Raw genomic sequence first — 18,058 nt, 5'->3', positions numbered from 1 at the left:
GACAGAGCTCATCATCAAGATGAAACTACAAACAGTTAACCCAAATTAAAGTAAGAGTGACAACGCAGAAGGCAGGGATGTTTACTGGGTTTAGTCTGTTATTTCTAAGGCTATAGTTGTTTGAGGGGCCTCTTGATTTTCCAGGGGTCATGTTCATTTTTAAAGAGTCCATGGTGGCTGTAATTCAACACGGGCTCTCTAAGGGAGGGAAAAGGCCAAGTACAAGTTCAGATCTGGATCAGCAAGGGAGGTGGAAGGGTCAGATCCTTCCGAGGAGCTGCATGACAGCGATGGTGGTGCTCTGGCCAAAGATGAAGGCTCCGCAGATCAGGGTCACTACTCCCCAAACTGTCAGGACAACTCTGCAGAGAAGACGGTAGAATTAACAAATAGAAATGTAATATGAGAGGCAAATGTTACAAACATCTCTAAAACCAGTCAGTGAAAAATGCACCATCCCTTCAGTCTAAGACACTGTGTCTGTGTATATTCTGTATATGTGGGCTGATGATCAACAGAACGTCATTGTTTTTCCCTCCAATAAGGAGAAAGAACGGCTTAATCATAAAAAAGAAAAGATTTTGGTCTGGGCGTGGGACTACATGACGGAACAGGATTTCAGAAAAATCATAAGGATCAAACTCTGGGGACCATGAATATACACTGTAGATTTCATGGAAATCTGACCAAACGTTGTGAATATAATTTTGTTCCAGCCCAAACCACTGAGCAGACAAAGGATCCAAGTGACAGGAAGACATCGCCATCATTAGGCAAAAGAAAAAGTTTTTGTCTGTTTAAAACTGCTCACTCAGGCAATCCAACTTACTTTACTAACTACATTTATTATTTGTGTCTTGAACATTTCTTGGAATCATCACCCAGATGTACATTTACACGGCATTAACATTCAAGTTTTTTTTTCTCACCTGGTCTTACAGGACACTGGCTCAGACTGCATGGCGAACATCAAGCACAGTCCTGTCCAGACACAAACACTGGGTTTAACAGATGGCAACACATTTGACAGAATATGAATCTGTGATCAGGACGTTACCTGGGAAGATAAAGATGAAAAAGGCACTGATTCCTCCGATGACGCTGATGACCTTGCTGATGTCTGGTACGAAGACGGCGATGAGCAGCGTCACTGTGATCCACAGGACTGTCAGCACGTAGCGGCTGCAGCTTTCAAACTCCACAGTCACCACGCCGTAACGCCTCCGCCGCCAGCTCAGCAGGGGGTCCTGGATCACTGATCTGATGGACAGAAATGGGTGCGTCTAATGTTCTTTCATACTTCAAATCCCGCATTCACATCAGGTCACTATATCAAATAATATTTATCATGTGGAAAACCTTATTTAAATTTTATCTTAACATTTCAGATAATCTTGACTAACTGAATTGAAGTGAAATAGTGAGAAATATCCATGAGTCTTTTTTTAAGATTCCTCTGAAGGGATCTAACTTCACTGAGGCCGTGTGCCTGACCTGCCCAGCAGCAGGATGATGGGATAGATGGTAATGATGGAGACTCCAAACAGCAGCCTGGCGATGAGCATCAGAATGTCATCGCCTGTGTACGACATCAAAATGTCGGCCTTCACGTCCTTTCCAAATGTCAGATACCCATAAACCCCTGCAACAGAGAAAGAAGGGCGATGTTTCCTGTAGCAACAACTGCAGTGAAGCCAAATGGTACATGTGACATTTTCAGTCACAAACAATGGACAGGTAGGATCCAGACCCAGAGTGAGAATACAGGGTGTGCATGTTCAAAAGTACAACAAAAGGTCCGGAAATAAAGACAGCCTAATGAGTCCTCTTTCAGAAACACATCTAAAGACCTTCAGTGTCTACAAGAAAATTTACAAATCAGTGACAACACATGTACTGAGTAATACAGGAGCAATCAAAGATAAATACTTAAAAACACCTTGAATTCAAACCACCATTCTAATTTTTGACTTTGCTGTACAGAATATTTCAGAGCTTTTTTTTAAAGCCCTTTCATGACAGCACAAAAGCAAATCATCTCCACACTTCTCCTGAATATTTCTGAATCTGTCAGCGTCAGTGGCCACAGGAAGAATACCTGATCTCAGCTGTGCACCTAAAGCTCTTTAGCTTTTTAGAGAGAGAGAGAGAGAGAGAGAGAGAGAGAGAGAGAGTCTGCAATTCTAGTTCAGAATTCCATGTGTGAAACCAAGAAGTCACTTCTTCCAAAGCAGGCTCCTCTCTCCACCTTGGACTCACCTTTTTTCCACTGTATCAAGGCCACCTACAAACATACCCATTATTTATTCCTATCTGGGGCCTGTTCCACTAAGTTGACCTAAACAGCTTTGAGAACTTTCAAATAAAAGAGATGGAGTTCTTAATTACAAACAACCACAGAACAAAAAGCTACAGAATCAGTGGGAATCGCATCTACATTTGAAGTCAGTCTAAGGCTATAAAGTGAGCAAACGATTGTAAAGACCTTTTTAAACACAGCAGTCTGAAGTATGGAAAAGAAAGGTGTGAATGAAAGACATTTAGTGCAATGAATATGCAGCTACAATCGCCATTTATTATGCTTTTAGTGTGCTAACCTGTAATCCCAAGCTCTGTTTCAAACCCATAATGAATGCATGGCCGTGCACAACTTTTCTTATAAGAGAGCCAGCTTCACAATCCTGGAAAACCTGAGTTAAATCCAGTGATGGGTGATAACCCACTAATCTAACTTCACGGCACTCTCCCGTGATGTTTCTTGTGGTGCTGATACTGTACTAGAAATGTGTGGAGACTGATTTGATGTATATTAGAGAGGTAGAAGAAAGGGGGAAGCAGAATCCTTTCTGACCTGTGAGGGAGTAAATGACGAGACAGAAGATCATGGAGACCACGGAGATGAAGACCCAGTGAGAGAGCCGCTGGTTCTCCATGCTGCTGTAGATGGCGATGGACGCCTCGTGGCACTGCAACACACAAAGATGAGAAAGTAGGAGCTGCGATTTTCAATCACGTACAACCACAGCCCGAGAGAATCCAGGTTTTAAATCCCCACAGCAGCTGATCTCATGTCCTAGTTCCTCTTCTCGGGTCGAATGTAATGTTAACTGTTATTTGGTATATTTGGATGGAATGAAAACCAGCTTCAGACAAAATACAGATCCACTGTCAAATAAAGTAGGACATCAGGGACTAGCTGCTGGTCAGACAGACTGTGTCCCTCTCTCTCTCTTAATCCACCAACATTGGATTTTTCCCATGTGGATGGAGCTCACAGGGCATGGTGAAGAGCCAAAGGTCTTATTATCTCTGATCTTTCTGTCGGTGTGACAAACTGAGATAAGGAATTAAATGAAAGCTATGGCTACTGAGCAGCACAACACGCTGGGTTAAACCATCTCCAAGGTCAGGATACAAATTCCTGTCTCCACTTGATCCCAGCCACCATCGTCCGGTCTTAAATGTCGCTCCATCTTTCTGGTCCTGCCCTCCTCCACTGCTCTCAGGATCTCATCAGGTCGCTTTTGAACCCCTTTGCACTGCAATCACTCACCCCGAGGGAGCGTGTCTGCGTGTGTGTTTGTGTGAGAGGACGTGCATCAATCCTTTCGCACCTTCTCTTCCTTTTATTAGATTCCAGCAGCATCCTTCAGAGGTTACCTTGGCAACTTGGGAAGTTACACATCAGTCTGTCCTGCTTTAGACTGACAGAATGGTCTTTTTTCCCCCCATCCTCTAACCTGCTATTAAATATGAAAAGCTCAGTCTGCTGAGCTCCTGTGGAGCACAGCTGCCCCAGGCTGCGCCATTCTCCTGATCTTTACAGTACCCCACACTATATGAATTTTAAGCCGAATTCCAAAAATCATTTTCTTACTCTTTTCAGTGTGGAAAGGTTTGGTTTAATTTGTCCAGGCTTTGAGATGATCTGAGACTTCTGCCTCCAGTACAGTGGAGGTAGATCGAATTTCATTTGTGGTGCTCACAGTATTGTAAAAAAAAAAAAAAAACAAAAAACAAACTTACTCAAACTTACTCTGGAGTAATACGCAGACGTCGCTGTGATGTTCTCTTAGGGTCTATTTCTTTTGAAGGAAGTAGCTCCACTGGAAGCTCTTCAAAGCGAGGTCTAGACTTTCCAAAGACTATGCAAAGCATACGCATCAGTTACATATCTTACGATGCAACGGTCACAGCACAACGGTCTGCACTCGAACTCACCTGCCACCCACTGGCACAGTTCACTATATGGCTTACAGTCAAATTAATCCAAACAAACCACGTGTTTGTACAAATTTATTTTGACCTGACTTTTTAATAGTGACAGCTCTCCCACGCATGCAGTTCCATTAGCTCTACTGTCCTGGAGCGGAGGCGTAAAACTCAGAGATGAATATCTCAAAACCGATGCACTAAGAGGTGAGTGAGAGAACAGGCTTTTTTTTGTAATTAGAGTGAACTGATCTCTGCTTGTCAAACGTAGGTGTATGTGCAATCTCGCAGCCGCAACTGACGTGTTTTTCCCTCCTGAGGTGTACATACAAACATAAACCCTCCCACACACGGCTGCACTCTCAGCGGCATCCAGCCTTGTCACAGCACGGCAACACATGTTAAAGTCTGGACCGGTCCTGCATGGATACATTTCAAATTGCTGCGCTCACCTGGAAACCGAAGCAGATGGTCGGTATGACGCTGAACATGGAGGCCCAGGAGCTGATCCTGCACACAGGCACAAGGAGACAGCCACAAGAAGAAGAAGAAGAAGAAGAAGAAAGAAAGAAACTATTATTAGGGCATCATTCATACGGTCGCGGCATTTAGAGACACTTTACCAAAATGTTCATCTGTCAGTCAGACTTACCTCGGCTGACCGGAGCAACCGAGGTAAGTCAGTGAGGCCGTGTCGTAACAGTGACACGGGGGTTCAAGGAGAGGGACAAGAATGGTTTGATCTACTTTGTCTGTCCTGGTGGCCTGGATTCATAGCAGATTTATGGATAAGACTGATGACGTCCATATTTCCTGAAAGTAACCTCATAACATTGAGTAGCTCTGTTGATTAAGTAGATTTATGACATACAGGCTGGTTGCACCCGCTGGACGTACACCCTGTCCTAAGACTGGGCTGGACATAAAATGTCCCTTAAGGTCTATGTAGAATTAATAACTTGGTGAACCATCAAGGCGTAGCACTACTTCTGAGCCTAAATCTTACACCTTGTCAAAGGCAGTTGTAAAGTGAGAAGTCTTGACTAGTTTCCAAGGTGAAAATAAAAACATTGATAGAGTAGAAGGAGCACATCTAATACACAGGAAACACAATCAGCTGGCTTTCAGAGGCTCTGGCATACCGGATATTTTTGGCTGTAGTCATGTGCACATCCATGCCCCACCTAAAACGGAGGTATGGGTCTGCCCATGATGGATGCATCTTGAGGGAGAGGGCGCTGGCAAGAGCGTGTGAGGAGGGACGGCTCTTTGGCATACAGCTCGGTGACAGCGGCTACCCTTTAAAGACGTGACTGATGACACCTGTCATGGTGCCCTGGCAATACAACCATATGCACTCACAGATGTGGTCGATCATTGAGCTGCGCAGGAACGCTCAAGCACAGATGTGTGTGTCACTTATGTTTAGGTTAAATGTGAAACATGTCCAGGCCCAGTTTATTTCAGCCTACACTTAAACTGGTACTGGTTATTAGATGTAATGTTTCGAGATGATGCACAGCTACTGTATATAGGCAGACTAATTACTTCTCTCTGTAGATTCCACTGCTTGCACACTGAAATCAGGATGGAGTCAGAGAGGGCATACACCATCATGTGTGCAGCAGCTGTGCTGAATAACAAAGTCAATCTGTGCAAAACTATTTGCTGGCATAATGTTTTATTATTAATGCAATGAACATTATTTCTGTGGCCTAAAATGTATATTTAAAAAAGTCTTTTTGATATATAAGGAGTTGGATGTTTTTTGTTCAGATTAAAATCAGAACTGTAGACAGTTTGTAAACTGATTAGTTGATGTTTATTAAATTGTGTATGTTGAGATATAAAGTAAGACTGCTGATGTAAATCTGTAAAAAATTGTTTTTAAATGTATGGGATTTATTCAGGGATTTATATTTATTTAGATGTTCAGAAGCACACTGTCATCCTCGATTGTCTTGCTGGCCCTTTGCTCTAATAGGATTTCTAAGCCAAGTTTCCTCTTCTCGAGCTCAAGCTTCTCCACCTATACCTTCTCTCGTTATTTCTCTCTCAGTAACACGGTGACGCTCTGGTTCTGTTGTTCTTCAAACAGGTGCAGTCGCCATGTTTTTTCCAGAGCTGTCCGTGGTGCTGAAGGTGCAGAGGGATTCTCTACAAGAGCTTCAGCTTCATTAAAGTAAAGCTTGCTTCATAAACTTGTGTACTTGCTGCTCCCTGTGGACACAGGTTTGTTACCAGCCTCTTACTATTTTTTAACCTATTATTTCTGAGAAGCTGTGTTCAACTTGTCTTTCTTCCGTTAGGTCTGATGCAGCATGCTAACGAATGTATATACTTACTGCAGAGTTCAATGATTTCTTGTTTCACGTTGTAATTTAATTTTCGTTTCTTCAGCTCAGCAGTCATTTTTAATCTATTTGTTGGGGCCAGTAAATGTAAGTTTGTAACCATAGCAACATGAACGGTGTGGTAGAGCTTACAGCAAACTTTTTTACCTCCAGCTGGTGCGACGGGCCCCTACTCTCTAGCATTTTCTTATTTTTATTATTTTTTATGTATCATATTTTTTCCTCTTTCTTCACTTCCACCCAAACAACTGAGGTGTGAAGGCAGATTACACACCTTGCGTCAGTCATGCAGACAACAGTAAACACAGACTGCTAAATATATATTCACTGTGAAACTGATTCTGATTGAGCACACCCATCTGTTACACGACAGAAAAGTCAGGGAGAATTTGTATACATTTTTACAGGTAAAAGAATCTGTTGTCACCAGGACAAACTCAAAAACATTTAAATAGACATTTTGGGAAATATCCAAATTCTTTTTTTTTTTTTGCTAGAGTTAGATGAGAATATTTGTTGTTTTGTTATTTTTGTTTTGTTATTGTTGTAGGGTCATTGATTATTTTCTAAGCAATGTATTTAATTTTTATTCTAATAAATGTCAAACAGGTAAAAAAAAAGCTAGGAATATGGATTATCTGTGTCACTGTTCTTTAAAAAATGGCTTAAGGTGATTAATTGTCTTATCAAAGGTTTTAGCTGACCCTGCATAAACACTGAAAGCAGGCTAAAAAAACTAGCACAGCTCATGGTTTGCCTTCCAGCATCTCTAAAAGTCACTATGTTGTAGCCTGCTCATTATATTCATACAAGCCCAAAGAGTAAAAACCACAATTTGTTGTTTCCCAGGGGTTATTTCTTATCTGTGTTGTTTCTTATCAGAGTCAGGCTAGCTGACTTTCATCCTATACACTGAGCTAAGCTACGCTAAGATAAGATAAGATAAGATAACCATCTCCTGGCTGCAGTTTTATATTTGCATCAGTCTTATATTTTGCATCATCTAAATCTCTAGAAGAGAGCAAATTAACATATTTCCCAAAATGTCAAACTATCCATTTAAAATAATAGTGCTAACATTAGGACAGCACAATTTATAAAAAGAAAATGTACAGCTGAAGGACTGAAAACAAGAGACTTAACGACAACACTGATAATTAATTGCACTCTTCTCTGCAGCAACACACCTACTCTCAAGACCAATTTTGAGTTCACACACACACACACACACACACACATACATACATACATACATACATACATACATACATACATACATACATACCCACTGCTGTACAGAGGGGTGATGTGAACCAGGACAGAAGGCGTGGTGTGGTATTTGATAATGATGGCTATGGTCAGGTAGGTAGCTGCCAGGGTACCCAGGACACTGTGAGAGGACAGAGAGAGACAAAATCCTGCTTCAGACAGAAATCACACAAACACTGGGACGTTTAAATCAAAGTGCAATGGACGAGCGGATTACTAGAGACTGACAATATGGTCCTTTCACTTGAGTAAGCATATGTGATCTGTGCGTCCTCTGCATGTGTATGATGTATGAGTATCCACAAAAAAAAACCCAGCACAGACAGGGTGACAAAAACTGAGCAGAATGAACAACATACTGAACAGAGGGTCTGGGGCTGTGTACAATCTGCCTTAGATATGAGGTATCATATGGGTAAATTTCACAAATTTGGGCTGAAAGTAGCACCAGAGGAATTTTCAAAATGGAAAAGGTTCATGTCCTGAGGAGAATGAATGTTTTTTTTTTAATTTTGTAGGAATTTGCACATCAAATTTTTACATTTTTGTGTATTAAGTGTAACAATTGCTTGATATTGGTGCTGAAGTAAGGAGGGTGAGCATGGGGGTGAAATCCACACTAAAACTACAACTGAGTTAACACAAATCTTAAAAAAACCTTGTATTTCATGTCCTGGAGCTCAACTGCACATGAGCGGACACACGGTGTGACTGCATGCGCACGTATGACACCTGACCTGATGTATTTCTGAATGCTGATCTCTTTGGGGATGGACAGTGGCAGGATGAGGAGAACGCAGAGCAGCACCAGGGCAAATCGCTGGTCTGTGTAGAAGTGGTACGGCATCTCTGAATCCGGCAAACCAGTTACCAGCTCATACAGGGAGCCGCACACTGGAAGACGCACAAACAAGAGACAAAAAAGAACACACGCACGACATTCAGGTACATAAATAAAAAAATTTTGTGGAGGAAACTTATGCAAGCTAATCAGAGTTTTAATGTAAATTGTATCTGTCCATGACACCATGATATGCCTACTTGTCTTATGTTCTTATAATGTCAATGTGATGTCTACAGAAAAAAAAACACCTGCTTCAGACCACAGGCATGAATCTGCCCTTTAACAATGTCACAGGAGAGTCACCCACTCCAACATAAGAAGAGGGGAGAGATCGGAATCAACCAGATTTGAATTCAAAGCAAAAACAACACCACGGATTCAACGAAAGCTCTGTTCAAACTAAAAGGCTTCTTTACAAAGATGAATACTGATGATAACATTAGGGAAGATCTGACAAAAAAAAACTAACTCACACTTCTCCAGTTGATCATCCACTATGACCAGAAAGGCCACAGAGATCATGAAAAGGTTGAAGACGAAGCAGATCTCACACAGCTGACCGATGGCCGGCCCACACACCTCCTTCACCACCGCCTGGTAGGTGCACTGGCCGCTGATGGACGAGGAGTAGCCCAGGATGATCAGACCACTGACCAGGAACACGAGGGAGACCTGAGAGGATGAAGGAAAGCAAAAGAATGAAGCTCACAGGTACAGATGATGCATTTTAAGGTGGCGCCTCATCTCTGTATGCACACCCCGAAGCTTTGACCTTACAGTTTTAAAGTATAACTTTAGCTAAGACAGACACTCACCAGGTCCAATCACCCGACACATTTCTAAAATGTTGTTAAATCAACGATTTTAGTTTTTGAACAATTATTTTTGGATCCATTATGGATGGGAGGGATAGTTTACCTAAGCATGAAGGATGTGGGAAATATGTGTGGATTTGGATTAAACTGTAACATGCACGCTGTTATTTCTGCTGTTTACTTCACAATTGTTGTGATGAGAGGTAAAATGGTTGCTGGCAAAAAAAAAACATCAAAGTTTCATATTTTTTCTGTAAAATTACATTTTCCTCTATCTGGTCACGCTCTTCACATCTTTTTTATTATTCCTTATTTAAATTTCTGGCATCCAGTTTTGATTAATAACCCAAGTGACACTAATACAGCTATTGAATGCCTGGATGGATGAGTCATTTTGTGGCTATAAAGCAGTGTGACAAGTCTGTTTAATGAAAAGTACTGTTGGAAATAAACCAGATGATAGTGAAAAATGACACTAAGGAAAACAGGAGCTTGAGGACAGGCACTATTTGAAAAGGTCTCCCCATAGAAATATAAAATCAAAACGCAAACATACAGTATATATGTCTTTTGTGTACCCTTGTGTTATCACAAATGATTGCTCTGGATGCTGGAGGCCTGGGATAGAGAAGAGGGAATGGGCACAGATGAACTGATAAGGATAACTTCACCATATTATCCTGTTTTGCCTTGTATTTTCAACAGCTGTCACAACACAATGTAAACAGGAATGAGGATGGCCATTTCTTTCTTTCAAATTCTTTTAAAGTTTTCTGTAAGAGGTGTGCCAAGCAACAATCTATGTGTCAGGATTACTGTTAGCTTCTTCTGGGTTAATATTCTGATAAGGAGCAGTGGCTCACTGTCCTCTAATGAAAGGAGTGGAAGATAAAGTGTTTCTTCAGTAACAATAAGAAAACCAGCTACACAACCTGAACAGAGAGAAAGGAGAAACACTGTACAGAGGAAGCGTCCTTAAGGGTTATAGATCCCTGATGAACAGCTTTAAGGTCAAAGTCTGGAATTAGTCTTTGCAACAGGGACGTACAAATGGCAGCAATTATGCAAATAAGGTCTAAAGCAGATCTGAGGGGAAAACACCTGCAAGTGACTTTGGAAGTGTAGAAGACTCTCAGACACAAATAGGCTAGAGTCTAAAGTTACTGTCTAGTGTCCAGTCAGGTATTTAGGATCACTGCAGTGTAATGGGGACATCTGGTCTAACTGAGAGGTAAAGAAAGAGAAGCTTCAGATTTAAGTTTTTGGCCTGATTTATCTCTAAGAGGCAACATCCTATATAAAATATATATATATATATATATATATATATATATATATATATATATATGGTTTTTTTAAAAAAATAAAAACTAAATAATTTAGAAAAAAATACATATATTTATATTTATATAGTATATATATATTAATATATTAATATATTAATATATTTATATATTTATATATTTATATATATATTTATTTATTTATTTATTTATTTTTTCTAAATTATTTAGTTTGTATTTTCATTATCAGTTAAATTAGACAGTATATTTTTAAATAAATCAGAGACGGTTATTTCTTTTGGGATTTTATGGAATAAATAATTCGGAGAAACTTGAACCTGCATTAATATTTGTGGTGACACTGAGATAATGACTGCATCATGAAAGTGGTTGCACATAATGACAGTCTATTTACAGTACCCGTCAAAAGTTTGGACACACCTTTCAGTTAACAGGTTTGCCTTGTCAAGAGTTAATTTGTTGATTTTTTTTGCCTTCTTAATGTGTTTGAGACCATGTTTTGCAGAAGTAGGGTTGATACATAGTTAACAGCCTTATTTGACTACTCTTATAGTGGTGCTTTGCTGGTGACACTGTTGGTGATTAATTCAAAATTCAAGGCACACTTAACCAGCATGGCTACCACAGCATTCTGCATTCAACAGGACAATGACCCCAAACACACCTCCAGGCTATGTAAGGGCTATTTGACCAAGAAGGAGAGTGATGCGTCAGATGACCTGGCCTCCACAATCACCTGATCTAAACCCAACTGAGAGGGTTGGGGATGAGCTGGACTGAAGAGAGAAGGCAAATCAGCCAACAAGTGCTCAGCACCTCTGGGAACTCCTTCAAGACTCAGAAAACTCAGAAAATGCGTGTGCAAAGCTGTCATCAAAGCAAAAGGTGGCTACTTTGACGAATCTAAACTATAAAACATATTCTGGTTGGTTTAACATTTTTTTGTTAACTACATAATTCCATATGTATTCCTTCATAGTTCTGATGTTTTCAGTATGAATCTACAATGTAGAAAGTAATAAAAATAAAGAAAAATCATTGAATGAGAAGGTGTGTCCAAATTTTTGACTGGTACTGTATAAAACCATGTGGTGTGAGGGCAGCTCTGCAGCTAAGCAAAGGATTTTAACATTTAATAGTGGTTTGGGTGGGAAAAAAAAAATTTCTTTGTTAATTTCACATTCATCTTTTGAACTGGACATAATGTCAAAGCTGTGAGAGAACAGACTGTCCTACTCCACATTAAATGTGACAGAAAACAGGACAATCTCATTTAAAACACATTCAAGCCATATTTTGTCAAAAATCTGCAGGAGGACAAATGATAAACAAGGACACACTAACACACACTGAACCAAACACTTTTCACACAACAACAGAGGAGGAAAATAAAAAAACAACAACAATGAAACCCCAGTATTTCTACTCGGTGATTTATCCAAAAAGACAGAATGACGTTAGAAAAGATGACAGCCAGGACAGGTAGTGACAGAAAGAGAATAAAAGACTGGTTTCTATTTTCCATCCAGCTCTTGGACAGTGATTTGATCTGTAGTGTTACATAAAAAGAGGTAAAACAGGAACACATGGTTTGCTTCTTCTTCTGCTCCTCTCAGGGCAATCTCAGCTCAGAACTCCCTCACTCCCATGAAAAAAAAAAACCCCTGATACTGGGATTTACAGGGAATCTGGGAACTTTTTTTACACATGACTACAACAGAGGTGGCTCAATCAAGTCAATTTCCAGGGTCAAAGTGATGACCAACTGAGGTGAAAAGGCCATGCACGATGATTTCAGGGTAACACAGGAGAGGAAAAAGACAGTGACACACAGGAGAAACAGGGGGAGCAGCAAAAGAACAGACTGATAATGATTCAAGTGAATGTAAAATGTGCTGAGGTGAAGTCTAACATGGCCTCTCCTGTCAGGTCTAACAATCTCTCTAATTGACCTCAGTGGACCTCGGCCCTCAGTAGATAAGATGCATCTCTCCTACAACAAACTTCCACTGTAAATAAATAAGAAAACATTACTTCTACTGTTGAGAAATAACCTTTTTTTTTTTAAAAAAAGTTTGGCAGCATCAACTTTCATCTCTTTGCCAGTCCTAAGCAACGCAGACAAACCCTGCCCTCTAAGAGTACACACATCTTATAATCTTACATATATATGTTAAAATGCCCACCAGCTCCACGGTGACTGCGCTGCGGATGCCCCCGGCTCTCTCGAAGGCCCAGGGGAAGTTGAGTAGCCCGGCGCCCAGAGCGGATTTCAGCATGATGAAAATGGCCCCCATGGAGCCGAGCCGAGGCCCGGCGGCCACGTCCAGCGGGGGCTTGGCTGACGCTGAAGCCAGCAGGCTGATGCTCTCTCTGGCTAACTCCTCCATGGTTCACGGCGGGACACACTGACGCGCACGGCTCCCAACTTAGTCCCCGGGCACTGCGCTGTGGTTTGTGGGCCGGGGCCGTTCACTGAGCAAGGTGAGCCGGATGGAGGGGGGCAGGGAGGAGTGGATCTGCAGAGAAGGGCTGCTGCTGCCTTCAGGTGCTGCTCGGAAACTGAAGGGAACTGCTCACCATAGACTGTATAAGACATGGACGTAGCACCCGTGACGTCACCCACTGGTTTCGGGGAGTTGGGCATTTGATTAAATGCATTAACTTGATTACATGATTAAGCACATTTCATAGACAGGCTCTTTTAGCTTGGTCATTGGTATACAAACATAATTTTAGTTCTACTTTATATGGAACAACAAAGATATACCGTACAAACATAAATCATTGTTTAATTACTCATGGTTTGACAATGGAATTTTGCTGGTCGGTCAACTTATAAATAGAAATGGTTTGTTGCTATCATACTCTGAGTTTCTGGATAAGTTCAGGATACCAGTTACATCGAAGAAATATGCTGTTATTTTTGATGCTATAATTTTTGATGTATCATCATATGAGCATATAAATGAGTTGAGAGTGTGAAGGTCATCCTGATTATCTGTGCAGAGCAAACATGTAATTTGGTTTAATGGACAGTGTGTTTTTTTTTTTTTTTTTAATTACTTTAGTGTTGTTTAGAGTTTGTGTAGACATTTCAATGGAATACCAGGATGTCCTTGGTTAAATATATCCTGGTATTTGGGGATATATATATGAAAAAGTTAACTTTAATGGACATTTGTACTTTGAGTGAGTTGTGTTTATGTGACTGCATGTGTAATGTGGTTACAAGAAAGTTGCACATGTTAAGAAAAAGTATCATGAAGTTTGTCAGGGGATAACTCACACAGTCAGTGTTCAGTTTGAGAGATGTTGATGAAGCAGGTTAATGGAGCCATTGTTTTTACAAGCATTGTATAATTTGTATTTTAACCATACACATTTCATGATTAAATGTAGGGAGGTGGGACTTTAGTTGAATGGGACTAGTTGTTTGGTTCAGTGGTGTCTTATGATTGATGAATGATGTCTTTGGCCACACCCCCTTTTGTTTTGGGAATTCTGCCAATGTGTGAATAAAACAGCAAGGTGAGTTTAGGTAGACATTTTTGCCATGTGGATGATTTGGTAATAGTTAAATCTTTGTATAATTTGTATAGTGTGTTGGTGTTTGGTAAGATGGGGTTTATTTTGGCAGTACAAATGTTGAACTGCATTGTAAGATGAATTATCTGTGCAGATAAAACATGTATTTTGGTTTGATGGACAGTGTGCTATTTGTAAATCACCGGTTTGTGGATGGAGGTTGAGAATGTTTTAGTGATTAAAAGCAATTTTACAATGGTTGTGGTTTGTTGATGTATGTTGGTGTTATTAAAACACATTTAAATAGTTCTAGCTTTGGTGTAGATGAGATATGATGCAGAACAGAGATATGTTACAGTCTTTTTTTTACCTGTTTTTCTGAACTTATATTTTTATATGTACTGTGTTTTTATTGCTGGAGCACAACAGAGCTCTGGTGCATTTTCTACATTTCTACTGTGTTTGTGTGCTCTTTACATGTCCAAATTCTTTGCTTGTCACAAATCCATGCTTTGATTCTATAGCAGTAATACCTACATATATGTCATATACATTATTCAAAGTAAAGTTTTCTTTCCTACATTACAACAGCATTTCCACGGATGCCATATCTCATTCTAACTAGATATGTTGATAACAATATTTAAGAAATGCTGTTGAAATATAGGTTTTGCTTTACATTTACATCATTTCAAAAAGCAAAAGGCACTGGTTATGGTACACCTAGTACACTAGGGTGGGGTTCAATTCCCTGCAGTGCCCTGCTAATAGATTGATGATGTAAGATCCACACAAAATCCTAAATCTACACAGCTTGTCATGACAACTCCATGTTAACACATCTATGCAGAATGTATGTATTTCCATTATATAGCTCACATGGCACACTGACATAAACAGACATTTATGGCTCCAAGTAAAAGGAGCACAACTGCACCAATGCCTCCACTATCTTCTCTTCTTTCCAACAGCCCTAATCTCATCTGCTCTCCAGATATACAGAGATATACACATGTACAAAAGACATGTCTTCTCCCCCAGTAGGTACTGTATGTGTGTAGCATTATATGAGCATGTCACTGTGTTCAATTTTGTATGCTGATCAGTTTCTCCCTCTTCATCTGGTTTGCTTTCCAGTGAACTACATGACAGATACACATAACTACATGAAAAATACACATATTTCCTATTCCCAGTAGTTGGCGCTATTTGTGTATTATGATATCAGTACATCAATCTCTTCTGAATCACATGATCAACATGACTAAAGTTTGATCCACATTGGATGAAGTATGTGTGAAATAAAGGCACAAATACATCCATTCCCTGTGTGTTGGCAAAGGGTCAATTTCATGGCGGCGCCACAGCCAGACCGTGTAACCCAGACCGAAGCTTTTCACTACTTTTAGTCATGAAGGCCCAAAGAGAAAACTTTTTGCAATTTTCAGCATGATCGGACCATTCTCCTAGGATGAGTTAAAGTACAAGCTGTGTGAAATGCAGAATGGTGGCATTTTTCCAGAATGGCAGACTTCCTGTACATCGTAGAACTTTCCTCCAAGATACTTTTTTTCTCGAATGGACGTGAATCATCTGTGAAAATATGCCAAAAAAAGTCATATTTTAGTAAGACCTCAAAATGTCATAAAAAACGTCATACTATAGTAAGGCGTCAAAAAATGCCCAAAAAGGTCATTTTTTTGTAAGACCTCAAAATGTCATAAAACACGTCATATGGCCAAAAAGCGTCAAAATGTGCCAAAAAAGTCATATTTTAGTAAGGCCTCAAAATGTCATAAAAAACGTCATACTATAGTGAGGTGTAAAAATCGACCAAAAAAAGTCAAAATTTTTTTTGACCTCAAAATGTCATAAAAAACGTCATAGTATAGTAAGGCGTCAAAATCTGTGAAAAAAAGTCAAAATTTTTTTTGACCTCAAAATGTCATAAAAAACGTCATACTATAGTAAGGCGTCAAAATCAGTGAAAAAAAGTCAAAAAATTTTTTAACCTAAAAATGTCATAAAAAACGTCATAGTATAGTAAGGCGTCAAAATCAGTGAAAAAAAGTCAAAAATTTTTTTGACCTCAAAATGTCATAAAAAACGTCATAGTATAGTAAGGTGTAAAAATCGACCAAAAAAAGTCAAAAATTTTTTTGACCTCAAAATGTCATAAAAAACGTCATAGTATAGTAAGGCGTCAAAATCGGCCAAAAAAAGTCACAATTTTTTTTGACCTCAAAATGTCCTAAAAAACGTCATAGTATAGTAAGGCGTCAAAATCGGTGAAAAAAAGTCAAAAATTTTTTTGACCTCAAAATGTCCAAAAAAACGTCATAGTATAGTAAGGCGTCAAAATCGGTGAAAAAAAGTCAAAAAATTTTTTGACCTCAAAATGTCATAAAAAACGTCATACTATAGTAAGGCGTCAAAATCTGTGAAAAAAAAGTCAAAATTTTTTTTGACCTCAAAATGTCATAAAAAACGTCATAGTATAGTAAGGCGTCAAAATCGGTGAAAAAAAGTCAAAATTTTTTTTGACCTCAAAATGTCCTAAAAAACGTCATAGTATAGTAAGGCGTCAAAATCGGCCAAAAAAAGTCAAATTTTTTTTTGACCTCAAAATGTCATAAAAAAGGTCATAGTATAGTAAGGCGTCAAAATCGACCAAAAAAAGTCAAAAATTTTTTTGACCTCAAAATGTCATAAAAAACGTCATAGTATATTAAGGCGTCAAAATCGACCAAAAAAAGTCAAAAATTTTTTTGACCTCAAAATGTCATAAAAAACGTCATAGTATAGTAAGGCGTCAAAATCGGCCAAAAAAAGTCACAATTTTTTTTGACCTCAAAATGTCCTAAAAAACGTCATAGTATAGTAAGGCGTCAAAATCGGTGAAAAAAAGTCAAAATTTTTTTTGACCTCAAAATGTCCTAAAAAACGTCATAGTATAGTAAGGCGTCAAAATCGGTGAAAAAAAGTCAAAATTTTTTTTGACCTCAAAATGTCCTAAAAAACGTCATAGTATAGTAAGGCGTCAAAATCTGTGAAAAAAAGTCAAAAATTTTTTTGACCTCAAAATGTCATAAAAAACGTCATAGTATAGTAAGGTGTAAAAATCGACCAAAAAAAGTCAAAAATTTTTTTGACCTCAAAATGTCATAAAAAACGTCATAGTATAGTAAGGCGTCAAAATCGGCCAAAAAAAGTCACAATTTTTTTTGACCTCAAAATGTCCTAAAAAACGTCATAGTATAGTAAGGCGTCAAAATCGGTGAAAAAAAGTCAAAAATTTTTTTGACCTCAAAATGTCCAAAAAAACGTCATAGTATAGTAAGGCGTCAAAATCGGTGAAAAAAAGTCAAAAAATTTTTTGACCTCAAAATGTCATAAAAAACGTCATACTATAGTAAGGCGTCAAAATCTGTGAAAAAAAAGTCAAAATTTTTTTTGACCTCAAAATGTCATAAAAAACGTCATAGTATAGTAAGGCGTCAAAATCGGTGAAAAAAAGTCAAAATTTTTTTTGACCTCAAAATGTCCTAAAAAACGTCATAGTATAGTAAGGCGTCAAAATCGGCCAAAAAAAGTCAAATTTTTTTTTGACCTCAAAATGTCATAAAAAAGGTCATAGTATAGTAAGGCGTCAAAATCGACCAAAAAAAGTCAAAAATTTTTTTGACCTCAAAATGTCATAAAAAACGTCATAGTATATTAAGGCGTCAAAAT

The 18,058-nt window shown here is 39.0% G+C and overlaps 1 protein-coding gene across 1 annotated transcript; it reads right to left on the bottom strand.

The window, feature by feature from the left end:
- Positions 1-259: 259 nt before the first annotated feature.
- On the bottom strand, positions 260-13,194 carry slc38a8a (solute carrier family 38 member 8a). The gene is made up of 10 exons (XM_041037479.1): positions 12,985-13,194; positions 9,153-9,351; positions 8,573-8,729; positions 7,852-7,956; positions 4,665-4,722; positions 2,852-2,966; positions 1,495-1,642; positions 1,058-1,260; positions 930-981; positions 260-362 (listed from the first exon to the last, which is right to left on the bottom strand). Exons 1-10 carry the CDS (start codon positions 13,186-13,188, stop codon positions 260-262), a joined length of 1,344 nt encoding a protein of 447 aa, XP_040893413.1. The 5' UTR covers positions 13,189-13,194.
- Positions 13,195-18,058: the final 4,864 nt, after the last annotated feature.

This window comes from Toxotes jaculatrix, chromosome 5 (genome assembly GCF_017976425.1).
Source record: "Toxotes jaculatrix isolate fToxJac2 chromosome 5, fToxJac2.pri, whole genome shotgun sequence".
Classification (NCBI taxonomy): domain Eukaryota; kingdom Metazoa; phylum Chordata; class Actinopteri; family Toxotidae; genus Toxotes; species Toxotes jaculatrix.
Note: the sequence above shows the minus strand (reverse complement) of the source record. Positions and strands in the feature narration are given on the sequence as shown.